This window comes from Syzygium oleosum, unplaced genomic scaffold, assembly GCF_021117445.2.
Source record: "Syzygium oleosum isolate NSW1041296 unplaced genomic scaffold, Sole_v2.1 Sole_v2.22, whole genome shotgun sequence".
Classification (NCBI taxonomy): Eukaryota; Viridiplantae; Streptophyta; class Magnoliopsida; order Myrtales; family Myrtaceae; genus Syzygium; species Syzygium oleosum.
Window position 1 is genome coordinate 3,844,774 of NW_026607506.1, and position 20,296 is coordinate 3,865,069.

The 20,296-nt window shown below is 41.6% G+C and overlaps 2 protein-coding genes and 2 non-coding genes across 23 annotated transcripts; all 4 read left to right on the forward strand.

Moving 5' to 3' along the window:
* Positions 1–136: 136 nt before the first annotated feature.
* On the forward strand, positions 137–7,275 carry LOC115666373 (putative pentatricopeptide repeat-containing protein At5g43820). Of its 20 annotated transcripts, none has more exons than XM_056321273.1 (6): positions 137–1,195; positions 1,565–3,542; positions 3,646–3,736; positions 4,421–4,790; positions 4,874–4,971; positions 6,581–7,275. In XM_056321273.1, exon 2 carries the CDS (start codon positions 1,748–1,750, stop codon positions 3,452–3,454), a length of 1,707 nt encoding a protein of 568 aa, XP_056177248.1. In that variant the 5' UTR covers positions 137–1,195; positions 1,565–1,747; the 3' UTR covers positions 3,455–3,542; positions 3,646–3,736; positions 4,421–4,790; positions 4,874–4,971; positions 6,581–7,275. The 20 variants fall into 20 exon arrangements, with proteins under 20 accessions (XP_056177248.1, XP_056177250.1, XP_056177251.1 ...); XM_056321275.1 differs by having other exon boundaries at positions 4,891–4,971; XM_056321276.1 differs by lacking the exon at positions 4,874–4,971 and adding an exon at positions 5,721–5,761.
* Positions 959–1,023, forward strand: LOC115666375 (small nucleolar RNA snoR101). The gene has a single exon (XR_004003897.1). It is a non-coding gene; the product is annotated as a small nucleolar RNA snoR101 (small nucleolar RNA).
* Positions 5,735–5,798, forward strand: LOC115666376 (small nucleolar RNA snoR101). The gene has a single exon (XR_004003898.1). It is a non-coding gene; the product is annotated as a small nucleolar RNA snoR101 (small nucleolar RNA).
* Positions 7,276–10,061: 2,786 nt separating the features above from the next.
* Positions 10,062–19,795, forward strand: LOC115669790 (uncharacterized). Its single transcript, XM_030590916.2, has 13 exons — positions 10,062–10,367; positions 11,062–12,103; positions 13,182–13,400; positions 13,491–13,717; positions 14,339–14,413; positions 15,346–15,417; positions 15,507–15,605; positions 16,408–16,479; positions 16,575–16,689; positions 17,718–17,786; positions 17,937–18,261; positions 18,375–18,450; positions 19,105–19,795. Exons 1-13 carry the CDS (start codon positions 10,221–10,223, stop codon positions 19,528–19,530), a joined length of 2,964 nt encoding a protein of 987 aa, XP_030446776.1. The 5' UTR covers positions 10,062–10,220; the 3' UTR covers positions 19,531–19,795.
* The last annotated feature ends 501 nt before the right edge of the window (positions 19,796–20,296 follow it).

The window sequence follows — 20,296 nt, forward strand, 5'->3', positions numbered from 1 at the left end:
TGATAATAAAATATTTTTTATAAATTAATTATTTCAAGTAATATATATAATTATTTTTAAAAAAACAATTTTTAATCATTATTTTCTGAAAAAAATTGAAATAAATAAGAAAAACCACAAACCCTCAGGGCCTCAGTCCCTCTAATGCCCTCGATCCTCAAATTCACACGCCCACTGAAGTCATCCTCCCTCTCCCCCAATCCGCCGCCGTCACACCACCGCGGCGCCGCCGGGAAGATCGCCGCCGCTCCGCCATTCCACCGCCACCCCCGAAGGCCGCGTGAGCGGGAGACGAGCAGCGGCGGCGAGCAAGCAACAATAGGACGGACGGACGGACGGACGCCGTTCAGCGCAGCCCATAGCACCTACGAAACTCCCCAGGAAATCGGCAAGTGCCCATCTTCTCTTCTGGGTACGTGCGTTTTTCGTTCTTTATGCGCCGACTTACCAGGCAACAGATCTTTGAGAACCTGTCGGCTATCTGGACGAATTCCAGAAATCATCGGCACATTTTCTAAGTTGAAATAGCCGGGGAGCTTCCTGCGAATGTTGTGGGTCAAAGCCTCAACGCCATGTATGTTTCCCTGTCATGGCGATTCAAACTTGAAGACATTGCCCGTGCGTGTATGTTCCGAGCTGCATTATACTCGAATCTCTGTTTACATTTCTGGGTTTTGTTCTTTAGTTTCCGTTCTTCTTTGATTTATATCTCTTTCGGAGCTCGTGCTTGGTCCTTTTGTCTCCTGTATAAGGGTCTTTACTGTGTCGGAATTGGGCTCGAGCGTGTAGTCTATCGTGGTGCTCTTGATTGTTCAACTTGTTAGTTCTGGCAACAGTTGGCATTTTCTTGCATCCACCATGTTTTTTCTTTTCTGTTTTCTATTGCTATATGGACTTTGCCGCTTTCATGAATTTTTCGGAGATTTTGTTTCTATGGTGCAAAGATTGGGCATATGATGGTTTACACTTGATCTCTGAACTTCAGGTAAGTTCGCATGTTTGACAAGTTTACATGCTGATGCTTTGCGTCTTTGCACCTTCGTGAGGAGCTCAATTTGGATCATTTTGCCGATTCTGTTTTGCTCGAATCAGTAGCAAACAGAGGAAGAAATAGAGAAAACAAGTAAAGGGTGGAATGGAGAAGCTTTGACCTATATTTCTTGTCTAACAAAAGATCATTTGAATGCTTAGGAAGGTTAGTTGTGGAATGGCTAAATGTTTTCTGGTCTGATGTTTTGAACATTTAGTGTAATTGAAAAGGCCAACTGTTGCTGATTGTCTTGCATGTACAAATTTAACGGGTGGCCATTGAAAACTGTGATTGCGACAAGATTCAACTTCTTTCTAGAGTGTAGTGGAACTCAAAATAACATGAATTTAATACCTCAATTTCATCTGCGGTCAACCTGTACGTTTAGATTTATCAAGTTCTACAACTTGTAGATGGCTTGCTTGCTTTTGTTTCTATTGCTTTCTGAATACTAAGCCATTATGAAATATTGGTCCTTTAATTTTGGATTTTTGTGAAGTTGCTATGGGTTTTGACAAAAGAACGTTTCATTAGGTTCAACAGAATTGACTTATGTCCCCTTCAGCAAATGGTAGGAAAGCAGCATGGGATGGGATATGCAGTAGATGACCTTTCCACAACAGCAACATGGATCCAGTGATGCCCCATAAGATAATTTCTAATCATATGAAAGCATTGTAGGGCACAGTGTAGCTTTGCAAGCTAAACGCTGTTCACATGGCATTTCAATTTTGGTCTCATCAGCTTGTGTTACTTCGGGTGCATTATAATGGTGGAAGACATGTTCGCATGCCACACCTGTTTTCCTCTATAGCATCATTTTCTAGTATAACGCCTGGTGGTCCTTTGAATCACTACCATAACGAATTATGTAATAGTTATAAAGCGAAGCATCGCTGCCCTGCCGATGAGAATAACATTCTCAATGAACTATCTGATTTGTTGCCAATAAGTTGGCCTAATGCTGTTTCCAATGTGTGTAATGATGATCATGTAAAGAATAAGATGGGAAGCAGAGAGCATCATGGCTTCTTATCCCCTGAAGAGAAATTCCGGGGGGTTTTTCTTCAAAAGCTGAGAGGCAAAACTGCCGTGGAACATGCTTTGACAAATGTTCCTACTGATTTGAATATTGACATTGTCGCTAGAGTTGTGAATCGAGGGAACTTAGGAGGAAAAGCTATGACAGTGTTTTTCAAATGGGCGCTTAAACAGCCTACAATTAGTGCGGACACTCATAGCTATAATGTGATTCTGAAAGCACTCGGAAGAAGGAAATACTTTGGTTTTATGGAGGAGATGATGCATGAAATGAAATCAAATGGTACAACTGCCACCTTAGAGACTCTTTCAATTGTAATGGACAGTTTTGTGCGTGCTCATCGAGTGAACAAAGCAATAGAACTTTTTGGCAAGCTGGAGGAGTTTGGATTGGAACGTGATACAGAGTCTTTAAATGTGCTTTTGCAAACGCTATGCCAACGCTCCCATGTGGGTGCTGCCAACTCGCTTTTGAATTCTGTGAAGGGGAAGGTACCATTTGACACGACAACTTACAATACTATCATACGTGGGTGGTCAAGGATGGGTAGAGTCGGTGACATTGACAAGAATTTGGAGGCAATGGCAGCAGATGGATTTGCACCGAATTGTTTGACTTTTGGACATCTCATTCAGGGTTTGGGGAGAGTTGGTCAGATTGATGATGCCGTCCATATTTTTGATGGATTGAAAGAGAAAGGTTATGATCCTGATGTGAGTGTCTACAATGCCATGATTTATAATTTTGCAATCATTGGGGATTTTGATGCATGCATCAAGTATTATAGGAGCATGCTGAGTGAAAGATGCAATCCTGATTTGGACACATACAAAAGTTTGATCAATTCCTTTCTTAAGTTTCGAAAAGTGGCTGATGCTCTGGAAATATTTGATGAGATGTTGAGTAGAGGGCTTGTTCCCACTACTGGGATGGTAACCTCATTTATTGAACCTCTGTGTGGTTATGGTCCACCTTATGCTGCAGTGACGATCTATAAGAAGGCAAGGAAAGCCGGATGCATGGTGTCTCTGAGGGCTTACAAGTTGCTACTCATGCGGCTTTCTAGATTCGGTAAATGTGGAATGCTGTTGACTATATGGGATGAAATGCAAGAGGCTGGTCATTTATTGGATGCGGAAGTTTATGAGTACATTGTCAATGGGCTCTGCAACATAGGACAGCTGGAAAATGCAGTGCTTGTCATGGAGGAGTGTCTCCGCAAGGGTTTTTTCCCTTGCAGGCGTATTTATAGCAAACTAAACACTAAATTATTGGTTTCAAACAGTGTAGAGAAAGCTTACAAGCTGTTTTTGAAGATTAAAGATGCTCGCCTCCATGATAATGCAAGAAGATACTGGCGTTCTAAGGGATGGCATTTTTGAGTTTGCTTATGGTTTAGGTGTACCAGAACAATACTTCCTTTTGCTTCTCAGGCAGATTCTTGTCAATGGGAAGGAGATTATTGTCCAGGTAATCATCTCGTAACTCTCTTCCTAAAAAATGCAACAATCCACAACCCTTTTAACCTTCCTATAATTTAGTCTAGCACCTGATGCACAGTATACCTTCACAGAATGCTTAAATTTTCTGGCATGGTTGGGTCAACATCCTGAGAGATCAAACAAAGTACATCAATATTGCAGCTTTCTGCTCTATATTACCATGTGAGTATATATGTCCGTTTATGACATAAATAGAATACATATCTCCATTTAGTTATTATCATCACCTTTTTTGGGTGATTGGGATTTATTTGCATTATTCTAGACTCTTTTGGACAAGAAAAGGCTGAAAAGAATGAGAAGATGGTGAAGGACACTCACCTAGCCTAAGTCACATGCTGTTTTTTCCTTTGCTCACTGACAAGCGTGCAAATGTTTGTTGTGGTTTCTTTATCAGAGAGAAATGAGCAGGATGATTGTTCCTTTCCTTTCTTTTGAGCTTATATTCCACATTTTATTCAGTCTATATGACGTGATTTTTCATTGGAGCATGCTTTGGAACAAGTAGAATGCTGAGTGTAGAATAATTCTTCGTTGTCTTTGTGTTAGACATAAGTTGATTAGCAAACAGCGTACTTGAGGTGTTGAGGCTTGGAGTCGGAGGTGTTCGACAAAATTTTCCTTTTAAATCTAGGGAATTGTGGGTGCACCTCTTGAGTTGTTGTTTGGAAATATGCACTGGTTCCCCTGTTAGTCCCCAAATTGTTGTTTGAGGAAATGGATCTTCTTCAAATTCATTTTTTGGAGGTTGTTTATTTTCTGCAAAACCCTCTCCATCTAAAGAAGAATCTTCTGCACTAACTAATCCAACTGTTAACGCCCCTCTCTCCTCTGCTGTAACTTTAGTTTCTGAAAGCCAACCTTATGTGAGGCCCAATGCACTGAATGCTTTGCGGAGGTCATTCTCTATACTTTCTTCTAGCAGTGAGGTTCAACGTCCCTATATGCTTTCAAACCCATGAGAGCAGGTTCCATCAGGTTCCATCTCTAGGTTCTTCCTCATTTGCATCGCCTGGAACTTCAGTTGGGGTAGCTAATTCTTCTTCCAGTGATAATCAGCTTCCTTGGCCAAAGATGAAGCCTTCTGATGTTAAAAAGTACATGAAAGTGTTTATGGAAGTAGACATTGACAGAGATGGGAAGATTACTGGCTAGCAGGCTTGCAACTTATTTCTGAGTTGGAAGCTACCAAGAGGTATCTGAGGATAGATGTAAGGTACTTTCTCTACTCAATTGTACAGTACTTTCCTTTATTACCGTTTCCCTTCAGGCGGTTTTATGTGTCTAATAAAGTTATAGGCCGAGTTACTTGGCAGAGAATATGAAGAGAAGTACAAGCAAGTTGCAGAGATAGCATCTTGTTAACAATTGAGGAGGCAACCTTTCGTGAACTTTAGGTAGTTTTTTTTTCAGAGAACTTCAGGTAGTTTACTTACTGAGAATTGGGGATTCGGTGGTGGTTGCGTCTCTATCCTGTAGAATAACCCAAACAAATATGCAACGATGCGGTTTTTGCCCCTGGATATTTTTTGCAAACGAATATGAGTTTTCATGGTAAACATAAATGGTTGCTCCCAGAATACTATAAATTTCAAGTTTGCTTCTAAAGTACTCTTATCTTATTGCCCTCTCTGAACGAAACAGGTCCAAGATCTTTACATATTGTATAATGCTTGTAAATAGATGCTCTAATATTTACTCTACTAATCTGCCCATTTGTCCTTTGCCATTCTGATATGATTTCTAATTCAATTTATATTTTTTATGTAGAATTCACTGTGATCGATTTACTTTTCGTTGCATGTCGTCACAGCTGTTTCCCCCCCTTTATGGTAATATGTATGCATGACTACTTGTCCACATCGTTTCCCAGATTACATCTGTTGTTTCGGCTTCCTGCTCTAGCTATTCTCTGGCAAATGGCATTAATACGCAATTGTTCATTTGACTTTTCTTTAATTTTTTTGCGTGGTTAAAAATTTTTTATAAAGGAAATGGCCTTTTTACTTCTGATTGCTGAAAATATTCTTTTATGGTATTTTCTTGCATCCATCATCCTTGTTCTTTTCTGTTTAGTGTTTTCTATTGCTGTGTGGACTTTTCTGTGTTCCTGAATTTATTAGCGATTTTTTTCTATGGTGCAAAGATTGGGCATATGATGGTTTACACTTGATCTCTGAACTTCAGGTAAGTCGCATGTTTGACAAGTTTACATGCTGATGCCTTGTGTCTTTGCACCCTTGTGAGAAGTTCATATGGTCATTTCGCGGCCTCTGTTTGCTCAAATTAGTAGCAAACGGAGGAAGAAAAAGACAAAACAAGTGAAGGGTGGAATATAGAAGCTTTGACTTATGTAAATGCCTAGCAAAGATCATTTGCATGGTTAGGAAGGTTAGTAGCGGCAAGGCTAAATTTTGTCTGGCTTATGCTTTGAACATTTAGGGGGAATTGAAAAGACCAACTGTTGCTGATTGTCTTGCATCTACAAATTTAACGGGCGGCCATTGAAAACTGTGATTTCAACAAGATTCAACCTCTTTCTAATGTGTTGACATGGTTTTCTCAAATTGGTATCCTTTTTGGAAGCGTGAATTTAGTACCTCAATTTCATCTGCCATTGACCTGTAGTAGGGAATTGTGGGTGCACCCCTTGAGTACTTGTTTGGAAATATGCACTAATTCCCCTGTTAGGGCCGAAATTCCTAACTAGATGTCTTCATGGCTTGCCATGTGGGTATTGTAGACCAAGTGTTAATATTTTCCGTGGAGCAATTTATGCTAATTTCTATTTACCCTTCTTTGTTGGACTGCATTGTCACTGCTCTTTTTCTTGAATAACTAGAGTTAATGCCTGCTTAGCGTGGCCTTTCTCTTCACATGAGGTACTTGCCACGCAATTTATCATGATTTGAGCAAGTTCATTACTTTGTAATCGCCTAGTTTGCCTACACAAATTAAGATTTTTGATTTATATTGACATCTGTGTGAAATTTTGGTGACTTTAAGGTATCATTGGGCCCTTAAACCAGCGGGAAATCTTCATCGACAACCAGGGACTCGAGCCAGCAGCAGAAGATCCAATGGTCATGACTGGGCGTGCAAAGATAGCCGATGTGCACTCAATGATTGGTTCAGCTTCAGATTGTCTAGCAAGTTTTCATCCTCAACGAGAGGACTCGGAGCCGGGAGTACAAGACCTGAAACATGCAAACAGCGACATCTGTGACGGGTACTAAATGATAGCTCTGTCTAGTTTGAAATGACAGGCAGTTGCTTTTGCCAGTGGCCGAAGCTGAACCAGATGAGGAGGCATAAGCCGAAACCGAGTCCCAAGAAGAGACGAACACGAAACGAGAACGTGTTTATGGCAACAAAACATTCGGGGCTTGGTGTCATTTTCATGTTGAAATCTGGGTCCACTTCTTCTACACAAACATATCCCCAGTAGTTGGAAAAGCATGTGTGTTTACTTTAGGACACACCTGCACTTGCCGGACATATATGATATCGGGTTTCCGGTTTTGCTTCGGAATTTTAGAGCAGGAACCGCGAGTTTAGAAACACGATATGCAGTTGCTTTGATGCTTCAGTTATTCGTCCGTTGAGGTTTGGACTGACCATGCTTTCTCAAGGACAATAACAATCTGCTTGGTTTCGAAAAGCATCAGAGAATCATGCGATATCACATGATCCACTCTCAAGAGTACTACGATGTTTGAATCGGGAACTCTGCATATAATTTTTTATCCTATCAGGGCTTTTATTCTTTTTTCGAGTGCCGTTCCAATCCACGGGGCTAGGATATATCTGCTCGACTGCCGGGGCGATGTCCGGTCGTTCGTGCTCGGTTTCTCGAAGGCCAAATTGCCATAAACACTTAAAAGATTTTCCAACACCGATTAACCCTATCAAGCCGTCAGATCGACTTTACTCTAACCAGGTCATTTAATTTTTATCTTTGCCAAAAAAGAAAAAAACGATCGCCATGCCTTGCTTACCCGAGTTAAAAAGTTCGGACTTTGCCGTTTCTGCTATGTCGCAAAAAAAGGAAAAAAAAAACCAGAGAGGATCTAACTTGATTGCAAATGTGCAAATGCCAAATTGCCATAAATGCTTAGGGTTTTTTTTTTTTTTTTGGTAACCCAGGGAACTCCCGCACGGCCGATAGCCGGGAGGTAAACCCTGGGGGCGACACGTGCTAGCCATCACACACGTGCACCGGTTACGTCACCCTGCGGCGCCCGGGATTCGAACACTCAACCTTTTGCGAGAGGAAGAGTGCCCTTTCCAGCAGTGCCACCCAGGCGGGTGGTAAACTGGTACACTTGTGACACATTTACCCCAAACTATTTTTCTGACCATAAAAAACCCCAAACTGGTACACCTGTGATAATTTTACCCAGAACTATTTTTTTGATCACCAAAAACCCCAAACTGGTACACCTGTGACAATTTTACCCTGAACTTACCACAAAAAACCCCAAACTGGTACATATGTGACAATTTTACCCTGAATTAAAATGTTAATATTATATTATTTTTTTTCGAATTTTTATTTATTTTTTATTCTTTTTTTTTTTTCATCTTCAAACCCTGGCCGGTCGCCGATTCGGCGACCGGCCAGAGGCGAAAGCCGGTGAGGGCCGCCCTCGCCGGCGTCGGGCAACCCTCGCCGGTATCGTGCGAGGGCCGCCCTTGCCCTGGGTAGGCGAGGTCGGCCCTCGCCCGACGCAGGCGAGGGTCACCCTCGCCAGATCCGACGTCGGGCGAGGGCCGCCCGACGCCGGCAAGGGTGGCCCTCCTCGCAGCCGCCTGCCGCCGTCGCGGCCGACCGCGAAGGTTGAAGGTGAAGGAAAAAAAAAAGAAAAAATTTAATAAAATAATATTAAAAATTAGGTCGAGGTAAAATTGTCACATGTGGACCAGTTTAGAATTTTTTGTGGTATGTTTGGGGTAAAATTGTCACAAGTGTACCAGTTTGGGGTTTTTGGTGGTCAAAAAAATAGTTCAGGGTAAAATTGTCACAAGTATACCAGTTTGGAGTTTTTGGTGGTCAAAAAAATAATTCAGGGTAAAATTATCACAGGTGTACCAGTTTGGGGTTTTTTATGGTCAAAAAAATAGTTTGGGGTAAACGTGTCACAAATGTACCAGTTTAGGGTTTTTCATGGTATTAACCCAAATGCTTAAAAGGCTTTCCAACGCCGATTAAGGGCATGTTTGGTTCAACTTTGAAAATGCTACTTGAGGGAATGTAAATACCTTTGGGTGAAAGCCCATTGGGGAAATGCAAATGGTGTTTGGTAAAAATATTTTGTAAAGCTACTTTGGCCAAAATATAGTGTTTGGTAAATTTTTTTTGCAAATGAACTTTGAGAATTATTTTATTTATTAAAAAAAAAAAAAAACCTACCATCGCCGGAGCCGACCGCCGGCGAGATAGATCTGGCGCCGGCGGCCGTCGCCCGAGGTCGGGCGACCACCGGCGAGCCAGATCTGCCACCGCCGGCGGTCGCCCGAGGCCAGGCGACCCTCGGCGGGGGTCGCACGACCCAGGCGACAATCGGCCGCTTGAGGTCGCGCGACCTCAAGCGACGGCCGCCCGAGGTCGCGCGACCCGGGCGACGGCCGCCGAGGTCGCGCGACCCGGGCGACGGCCGCCTGAGGTCGCGCGACCCAGCGACCGTCGCCTGGGTCGTGCGACCCCCGCCGAGGGTCGCCTAGCCTCGGGCGACCGGCGGCGGCGGCAGATTTGGCTCGCCGGTGGTCGCCCGACCTCGCCGGCTCTTCTCCCTCGCCGGCCACCCTCGCCGGTTGCCTGGTGAAGAACAGCTTCAAACTAAAAAAAAAAAAAAATATTGGTGAACAGTAGCATTCGTGGAATGCTAGCGTTTGGCCAATGCTAGGTAAAATGCTGAACCAAACACTCCAGCATTTTGGGAATGGGCTTTCGGGGCTCAAAACCCTTTCCCAAAGCTGAACCAAACACCCCCTAACCCCATTAAATCATCGATCAACTTCGATCTACTTTACTTTAATTCGGTCATTTAATCTATCTTTTCGAAAAAGAAAAAAAGAAGTCGCCCGTCACCTAACTTGTGCCTTACTTACCCGACCTAAAAAAATGTTCGGATTTTCCCTTTTCCGCTACATCGCAAAAAAGCCAAAAAAAGAAAAAGAAAAAAAGAGAGCGGATCTAACTTGATTACAAATGTGTTTCATAACTTAGCCAAATTTTTCGTATTTTCTAGACGGCCTTTTTAGATCGAACTATAGAGTATTTTTTTTATCTGCTCTAGAGTCGTCTCCCTCTCCATCTCGTTAACGATTTCCATCGAACTTCTTATCGGTAAAGGCTTCGCCCCCTGCCCTCCCGTCCGCAGTTGCTCCGTCCGACGATCTCCATCTTCCCACCACCATTTCCTCCCTCGATCGTTCCCCGAGAACTCCGATTCGCGCTTCCCTAATCCCGGCGACCCGTCTCGCCTCGCCTCGCCCCTCGATCTGACCAGCCACGCCCCGCCCCGCCGCCCGCCACCGCCGCCCAATCCGATCGCTCCTCCGTTCTCGGGAATCCGCGATCGTTCGCGTGCTCGATTCGATTGGGATTTGGTTCGGGGGGCGGGGCTCGAGTTGGGCCGGGGAAATGGCGGGGCAGGGCCAAGGGGCGGGCACGGAGCAGTTCGAGGCGTACTTCAGGAGGGCGGATTTGGACGGGGACGGTAGGATCAGCGGGGTGGAAGCCGTCTCCTTCTTCCAGGGATCCAACTTGCCGCAGCACGTCCTCGCTCAGGTCGGTCACTCCCTCCCTTCCTCCCCTCTGTGTCTTTCGCTGTGCGCGTCCGTGTGGTCAAACTGGAATTTTTTCCCCCCATTGGGGTCGGTCCTTCCTTAGTTCGTGTTGCGATTCGCTTCATTGTTCCGGGGGGAGTCTTTGGCGATGTCCTTCTTCTGGATTTGTTGTGAGTCGATGGATTAGGAGATGAATCCGGATGGTCGAGGGTGAAACTCCGGTTTCGTTCGATTCGAATCACTGTCATTGGGCCTGGATTGTCTGGTCGTTTGATTAATCTGCGAACTCTCTTGTGTTGATGCTGGAACTTAGTTGATTGATGACGATAGGACAACCTAGCAGTGAGGGATTATGAGCTCGTTAAGTTATGGGCGTTTCCTTTAGGTCAGATGGTCAAAGTTCGCTCGAGCTTCTTCCGTGTCGGAGTAATAGATTATATTGCGGAAAATACACTCAAATTCTGGAGAATTCGTGATACACATTTGAAACGAGGCAGTCAGGGATCCATCTATTTTATGATCCACAGTCAAGAACGAGGTTCCTTGTTTTGTTTACCCGTTCTGCCTGAGTCAGAGCTGATTGTTCCAATTATTAGTTTGTTAGTGTTATTAGCTAGCATTTGTTTTGTCAAGGAACTCATTGAGCTTTGCATTGATGCTGAAGGATACTCATTGTGATGTTACCATTGCCACAGATTTGGATGTATGCCGATCATGCCCGTACTGGTTTCCTTGGTCGGGCTGAATTTTACAATGCTCTGAAGCTTGTCACAGTAGCACAGAGTAAGAGGGAATTAACGGCAGATATAGTCAAGGCTGCCTTATATGGCCCCGCTGCTGCTAAAATACCCCCTCCACAAATCAATCTTGCTGCCATACCTGCACCGCATGCGAGCACTATGGCTGTTGCGGCAACCCCGCAGATGAGACCGACAGCTCAACCAGCATCTCAGAGTGTTGGCTTTGGATTCCCTTCACAACAACAACAACCTGTTAGACCGCCTCAACCTATGCCTGCTCCTACTGCTTTCCGTGCGCCACAGGCCAATACAGTTTCACAATTTCCGATGGGGAGTGGTTTAATGGGTCCCGGTGTTCCAAACGCAAACATTTCAAGTGATTGGACCAGTGGAAGGAGCGTTGGAGCGTCAGTGGGATCCAGAGATGCTAATTCTTCGGTTCTGTCAGCTTTGTCAAAACCACAAACTCCACCTTCTTTATCTCCACAGACAATGGCCAGTGCTTCTAAAGCACTAGTTGCGTCTGGAAATGGATCTTCTTCAGATTCTTTTTTTGGAGGTGATTTATTTTCTGCAAAACCCTCTCCATCTAAACAAGAATCTTCTGCACTGACTAATCCCACTGTCAGCGCACCTCTCTCCTCTGCTATAACTTCTGTTTCTGGAGGCCAACCTTCTGCAAAGCCCAATGCACTGGATGCTTTGCAGACTTCATTCTCTAAGCTTTCTTCTAGCACTCAGGTGCAGCGTCCTCCTATGCCTTCGAACCCACGAGGGCAGGTTCCATCACTAGGTTCTTCCTCATTCTCATCGCCCGGAATTTCAGTTGGGGCAGCTAATTCTTCTTCCAGTGATAATCAACTTAATTGGCCAAAGATGAAGCCGTCTGATGTTCAAAAATACACGAAGGTTTTTATGGAAGTAGACACGGACAGAGATGGGAAGATTACTGGCGAGCAGGCTCGCAACTTATTTCTGAGTTGGAGGTTACCAAGAGGTAAATCTATATCGTGTATTGCATTCTCCGTGCTGGTTTATTTTGTTAGTCTTGGTTTGCTAGTTTTGGTGCCTATGATACTGTCGTGTTGGACTTTCCATTTGATGTTGTGCCGCCATACGTATGGTGATATCATCAAAATGTCTTTTATGGTTCAAAACCAAAACAAGAGCCTGAAAGGCGTTTCTATCTGGAAGGGAACACCCACAGGGAATATGAAGGATAAGTTTCCTTAGGTTGCAGAATCCATGGGGCAGTTGACTTTCCTCTTGCTAAATCTCTATAATGTCCAATCTTGCAGCTCTCCCTTATTTTCCAAAGAATTGTTCGCTTGCTGAATTTTTCGAATCCCTTTGCCCGTGGTGAAACTATGGAGTCCATGCCATGATACCATCATATCCCTTGGTCTTATGATAATTGGAACCGTAATATGGTTGGGCCCTCAGGAAACTACCTTTTGGTAATTGAGTCTGATTTTTTTTTTTTTTTGGTATCAAAATGGTTGAGTCTGTCGATTAGTCATTTGTTACGCCTTTTTTTCCTTTCTCTGTTTTTTAATAAGTATTTTGAATATGACAGCAAAAGATAAAATTGAAAAGTACTTCCCCCTTCCCTTTTTCTCTTCTGTTTCATCACACTAGTATATTCATATATGTTACTCCATCATGTTAGGCAGCATGATCACCCGTGTCTGTTACGTCATCATGTGAATCAGCATGATCACTAAGAGGCAGTATCAGTTGCTTAAGCGCAAGTATAAGCTTAAGACTGATGCGGTGTCACATCGTTATAATTTAGAAGCTTAAACTGTTCACACTCTTGCTTTGTCCATGTTCGTTATATTTTAACCGCCATATCTTGAGGAAGGTCGGTTGCAGTTGTTGTTAATCTTTTAGTTAAATGCAGGCTAAACGTCAAGTTAGAGAATATATTTCTATAAACTATCATCAGCCTTGCATTCATAGAAATCTTTATACATGCTTTTTGCACTGAGATCTTGTATAAGCTCTGATGCTTCTCTTTGGATTCTGATTGTCTTGTATCATCTAGATGATATGTGATCTCCTTGTGGTGACAGATGTTTTAAAGCAGGTGTGGGACTTGTCTGATCAGGATAGTGACAGCATGCTTTCATTGAGGGAGTTTTGCTTTGCCCTATATTTGATGGAGCGACATAGGGAGGGTCGTCCTCTTCCCACAGCTCTTCCTAGTAATGTCATGTACGATGAAACACTATTGTCAATGACAGGTTTACCAAATGTTGCTTATGGAAATGCTGCTTGGGGTGCCAGTTCGGGTATTGTCCATATTTTCCTTCTTATTTTAGAGATGGTCCTTTCTTGGACAAGGCATGTGATGATAAAGTGTTTGGTGGCTTCTAAATTAGGTTTTAGGCCACAGCAAGGAATGCCAGGTGCTCGACCATTGGTTCCTGCAACTGGCTTGAGGCCAGGAATGCAGGTTCCTACCCCTAAGGTAGACGCTGCGAAGCAAACCAATCAGCAAGACTTGAGAGGACCAGCTTTAGGGGATCCATTTGCAAACGTAGTTGGCAACGTTGAACAAAATTCAGTTGGTTCAGCACCTCAAGAGGCAACAACTAGGGGGAAAAAGGCATACACATTATTTCTTGTTGCACTCGTCATCTTTTTTTTACTTTTGCCGACTGCCTGTCATTTCTTTGGTGCTTTGACACGCGTCTTCATTTTTTATTCTTAATTTTAAGTATGGGATGTTGCTGAAACATTGAAGGAAAAATAAGATGTTGCTGGATGTGTTAAAAAAATCTCGATCTTTTCTAGATGCTCTTTCAGAAGAAAAGATGATTCGTCGAATGTCTGTCCCTTTTCAGTTTCTTCTAAATGTTCTGCTTTTGAAATGGCTGACACAAAGTAGAGCGCGAGATAACAGATCATCACGAGTGTGTCCTGTTTATTGTTGTGTTTGTCTCTTAATTACAGTCGATGTAAGAATAGATGCATCGTATTTTAATTTCTCCACAATGCTAATAGATTTGTCTTGATAGAGCAAATGTAATCTTATAAACTACGTTGCTCAAATAAACTTACATACTTGGTTGAAAGTTTAACTTTAGAAGGATTATGATGTGATATCGAAATATTGACTACGAGGCTTTTTACATCCTTCTTTCATTCAAATTTTTTTCAGATTTGAATTGATTTGGCCATTTGTTGTTCTCTAGAAGTAAAGGGAATACTCTTTTCCTGATTGCAGGTGGAAGAAAAGGAGAAAGTGATATTGGATTCAAAGGAGAAGATAGAGTTTTACCGCACAAAAATGCAAGACCTTGTGAGTATTTTCTGTGCATATTTTGCTAATGAGATGGAGAAATTGACAGGCGTAATGGTTTGGAATCATGCAGAGGTTATTGCATTGTTCATTCTATATTTGCCCCCGTTAGATGATTTGCTTAGTATCGACTTTATATTTTTGAATTACTCATAATTTAGTTTATCAAGTAATATGTATCGTTCAGTGAACTAGAAGGCAGAAGCATGGAACGCAGTGGGTTTTTTTTTCTTTCCTTACAGTTTTCTCTTTCTCAAAACTCATTTTACAGGCATCACAAGACAAATTGCTGCTGTAATATTGCATGAACTCATCTTAAGTAAGAAACAAGAACATTTTTGAAATCTTTTGGTTGCACGTTGTTTGCTCAAGTTTGTGCTGATTTCTTTGCCTATTATGAGAAGGGTGCTGGCAAAATATGATATTTAATACAAATACTGTGGCAAAAGCCTTGCTGTCACAGAGTTTGTGGGCATCATTTCCCCTTTTTCCAGAGTACAGTTTGACACCAATATGTGGTCATCAAATCGATAAGTGATTAAGAAAGGACACATTTATGATTTTGATGGAAAGAAGGATCTGCTTTAAGTCTCACACAGATTCCTGTTTCTCTTGCGTCAGTTCTGTGTGATGAGGTCCCAACATTAGCAAAACACTTTGCACTAAGCAATCTGGACACTTTATCTGATAAGAGCATCACAATTCATCATCTAGTCAATGTTCTGTTACCAATTCTATATGAGGAAATTCAGCGGTCAAGTTTTTGCATGTTTTGGTTGGCGAAAAATGATTGCTTGCGTGTGCTGCAAAGGTCATGGTGATTCTCGAGTGTCTGAGCGCTTTTTTTATGTGGTCTTTCTTTATTTTTTCATCCCTTTTCTTTTGTTCCTATGCTTTTTTTTTTTTGTTGATGTTTGCTCTTCGTTCCTCAGGTTTTATATAAAACTAGATGTGATAATAAACTGAATGAGATCTCAGAAAGGGCATCTGCAGATAAGCGTGAGGTACTTTCTCCACTCAGTTGTACACTACTTTCCTCTATTATCGTTTTCTTTGAATAAATTTAGTTTGTGCTTTTTGAGTAACTTTTTAGGCTGAGTTACTTGGCAAAAAGTATGAAGAGAAGTACAAGCAAGTCGCAGAAATAGCATCTAAGTTAACCATCGAGGAGGCAACCTTTCGTGATCTTCAGGTAGTTTACTTGCTACTGAGTATCAGGGAATGCGGTGGTGGTTGCATCTCTGTCCTCTGTCCTGTGGAATAGTTAATATATGATGACGTTGTTTTTCCCCTTGCATACTTTTGCAAACCAATATGAGGTTTCATGATAAACATAAATGGTTGCTCTCTGACTACTATACTTTTCAAGTTTTCTTCTAAAGTAAAATTATAAGTCCTCTCTAAAGAAAATGGGTTCAAGATCTTTACAATTGTGTAATTCTTGTAAATAGATGCTCTAATCTTTACTCTAATCTGCCCACATGTCCTTTGCTGTTCTGATAAGATTTCTATAACAATTTATATATGGTTTGTAGAATTCACTGTGATCGATTTACTTTTTAGTGCATGTAGTCACGATTGTTTTCCCCCCTTTATGGTAATATGTATAATGTATTCATGACTACTGTTCCACATCTTTCGCAGATTACAGCTGTAGTTTCTGCTTTCTGCTTTAACAATTCTCTGGCAAATGGCGTTAATACACAATTGACCCTTTGACTTTTCTCTAAATAAAATGCCCTTTTTACTTTCTGATTGCTGAAAAATATTCTTTTGTGGTGTTTTAACTTTACTTATGTTCTCTTTTTTGTGTTGGATTTACTTTATCACGAGTAAGGTCCCTTATATAAATTTGTAAGCATCACTCCTCCACCCTCCTTGAAAATCTGCATCTTTCTTTTTTATGACCGTTGGTACCTGAATCCCATTAAATATTGTAGGAGGAAATATTTATTTTTCCTTATTTTCATGTGTCTGATCTGTTGCACTTACAGGAAAGGAAAATGGAGTTGCATAAGGCCATTGTCACAGTGGAACAAGGTGGCAGTGCAGATGGCCTTCTTCAGGTACATGTTTTTATACTTGCAAGCTGTTTCCTTTTAGCTTTTTCTCTGTGGATACTCTGCAACTTTTCTACTAACACTTTAGCATTTCATATTAGGTCCGAGCTGATCGCATCCAATCAGATATTGACGAGCTTATGAAGGCTTTGACAGAACGTTGCAAGAAGCATGGTCTAGATGTCAAATCAACTGCACTATTTGAGCTTCCAAATGGTACTTTTTAAGCTCTGTGCTTCACTGTTTCGAATCTCTCACATTGGAGATTTGGTTTACTTTTTTCCATAGAGATTTATCTGTTCCCTTTGTTTTACTTGGATTCATCCATTGGACGGTGTTGTTTATCAAAGAAATTAAGGGGGTCCCTTCATGTATGCTTAATGAAAGAGAACCCACTCAGCAAGAGAGCTTTGAGTTGTTTACGTCAGGAAGTAACTAATAGGTTTAACTTCTATGATGTTTTACTTAATTGATTCACTTGTTTGGATTTTTTTCCCCTCTGATCTTGCCTTCTGTTCCTATTTTCATTCTATGGTCTAAAAATAATCTGTTCTGGTTTTTAAGGATGTTTAGAAAGTTCACACTTCCTTTTTAAATTTGATGCTGAAGGAGCTGGTAGCCTGGTAAAGCTAGCAGTTTCATAAATGAAATGCACTACAAAGTATAGTATTACTACTTCAGCATGATGTTTAATTAAATAATTACCCTAGTTAAGGTTTAGTGTTAAATACTTGCATTGGGCTTGCAAGGTTTATTACCTTTTTGCTTTCATGTCAGATCACCACTATAACGAGCAAAGTTGGTCATTTTTTTTTATGTATATGAAGTTTTTAGCTTTCTCTCTGTCAATGCTGAGTCTGTGAGCACCTTGATATTTTCACGTGTTGAAGAACTTCCTTTCTTTCTACATTAAATGCAGAACATGCTTCTTGGATGGGTCTGTACTAACCGGACCAGTATTAGAAGATTTATTGTTTCCTTTAATCGATGAAAGTAAACAGTTTAAACAATATATATTTCAGACAATTTCATAGATACAGTTGCATGACAACCTGTGGCTTTTCATACGATGTCCTTCTCATCTCACTTGCATGACAACCTCAAAGCAAGCATCATGGGACCCCTGATTGCTATTTAAATCGTCCATCTCTATACTAGCTCTATTTTCTTTGAATGTTTTTGTTCATACTGAAATTATTGACCAAGAGTGTGTTATCACTATTTTATTTGCAATAATGTTTCAGGCTGGCAGCCTGGGATTCAGGAGGGAGCTGCTGTTTGGGATGAAGACTGGGACAAGTTTGAAGATGAAGGTGCCATATTGGTTTTCGATTGTGACTTTGTTCTTTTAAATCTTCCAGCAGTGTCTGCTTCTCCTTCAGTGACTGATTTTGGGCTCTTTTAATCATTGAATAGTGGGGTTAAGTAGCATTTGGACTAAGGATTATAGTTTTCTCCTTCAGGCTTTGTCAATGACTTGAATCTGGATGGGAAGAACGTCTCTGTCCCTTCAAAAACAAAATCAGCATCTGTCGAGAGAGAGAATGCTTCTACCGAGAATGGTTTCGACCATGATTCTATCTCTAATCCTGATGAAAAGCCTCAGAACTCTTTGGGTACCATGGAACATGCTTTTGATAATGAATATCAATACGCCCATAGTGAAGATGAATCAGCAAGAAGCCCTCATGAAAGTCCGGTAGGTAGAACTTCTGTAGGGAGTCCATCTCAAGTATTTTCAGATGCGCATTTTGAAAAGAGTCCTGAAGCAGATGCTGAAACACACAGGTATGTTGTCTATTTTTCTCTTCCTCACAATTCTGTCACGCCTTACCAACCTAATACTGAACCTTCTATTTGGCCCCATGATGATCTGGGAATATCTTAAATTGCTGGAGCAGAAGTTTTGATGAATCAACCTGGGGTGCCTTTGACAATAACGATGACGTGGACTCAGTCTGGGGATTTAGTACCAAGGTGAGACGGTGCTAACTGGTGGATGTTTCTGTTTGGTTGTGCATTAAGTGTTTAGCCTAATGTCCATTGAATGCTTGTTGAATCAACATGGTTAAAGATGGCTTTCTTATGAAAATGTATATATTGGAACGAGCAAACACCTTGTCAGAACCCGATGTTATTTCTTCTGTATATATTCCCTTTGACATCCCGATCCCTATTGCTTTTCTTGGACACGTACAAGAGAGTCCTTCCAAAACAATTTCAACACTCTGTGAAGCGACTAGAATACATAATAGGATAGCCCTTCACAATCTTATGATACCTAACGAGGGGAGGGGGGATCTTGATCTCTAGTGCTTAGCACTATGCTTGTCCAACCTAGCTGACATCTTCAATTGATGTGTTTTCTCAAGATTTATTTTGGCATGACCTTTCTGGATGTGCAAAGTCATCGCACTTTTTTAGAAAGAAGATATAATTTGTATCTCTGATTGTAATTCTTGGCTTTTGCTGGTTTGTTCTGCTTGCAGACATTGTGTGCGTGTTTTGTAGATGGAGGTTCTTCGTTATGCACCTCTCATCCTGCTTGACTCATTAACAATTCTTCTCGCTTTTACACGAAAAAAGAAAAATCTTCTCTTTTAATTGTTATCCTGTGTTGACGAATTGCAGGACTCGAAACATGGTGATTATTCCTTTGCATCGAGTGACTTTGGAGTAAACCCGAGACAAACAGGCTCCCCACGAGCAGATAATGCTTTCCAAACCAGGAGTGGTTTCGCTTTCGATGATTCTGTCCCAGCCACTCCTATATCCAGATTTGGCAACTCCTCGCCAAGATACAGCGAAGCAGGGGATCAATACTTTGACAACTTCTCGAGGTTCGATTCCTTCAGAACCCACGACAGCGGATTTTATCCCCAACAACCTGAGAGGCTTACTAGGTTTGACTCCATTAATAGCACCAAGGACTTTGGCCACAGTCGTGGATTCTCTTCTTTCGATGATTCAGATCCATTTGGTACTTCCGGTCCATTTAAGGTTTCTTCGGAGAGTCAGACTTCGAAGAAAAGTTCAGACAACTGGAACGCCTTCTAGCCGGCCATTTCTGTCCTGTTTGCTACAAAATGTTCCTTGCCTTTTTTCCCCGGGTTTGCCCTTTTTAGTTTGTTATGTAAGCCAATTTTTTTGTTTTGCATGCTGTATAGCAGGAAAACAGAGCTGGGTTTTTGTAATGTGATTCGATGTGGCCTTGTATTTTCGCAGGGGACGATGTATTCATTCTTGTAGGACGCCGAGACGAGAAGAGAGATTGCTTTTCTTTCGCGTGTCTAATACTATTCATACAGACTCTTGTGATGTATATTCCGATCTGTCTTCCCTTGCTACCCGGCTCGGTGTGGTTTTGCTCTGTTATGTCAAGCTCATTGCATCCTGCTTACAGTGTGATTTGTGCTTGCTGGTGGACTGAGCAGTGGGAGGGTCCTTTGTGTAAATATGTCAACAACCTTCATGAACTGAAGTAAAAAAAGAAGTTTTTACAAGCGGAAGTCTAATAAAAATCTTATTGCTCTTTTTACCTAATATAGAAAGATAGTATCGACACTTTTAGTAACATAATTGTTGATATTCTAATTTTCTTTTTTTTTTGGTCGAAGATATTCTAATTATCGTTAGATATCTTTCCAGAGAATAAATTAATTTTTCCCTTCTTTAATTAACTTATCACGCAAATGTCTCACTTGATGAGAATGTCAAATGGGCACTGGCCATTGTTGAGAAAAGAAATTTATGACTGTCTTCGTCAATTTACTAACTAGCTATGTAGCCTTAAATTTGGAGATTATTAAGTGTTCTATCAATT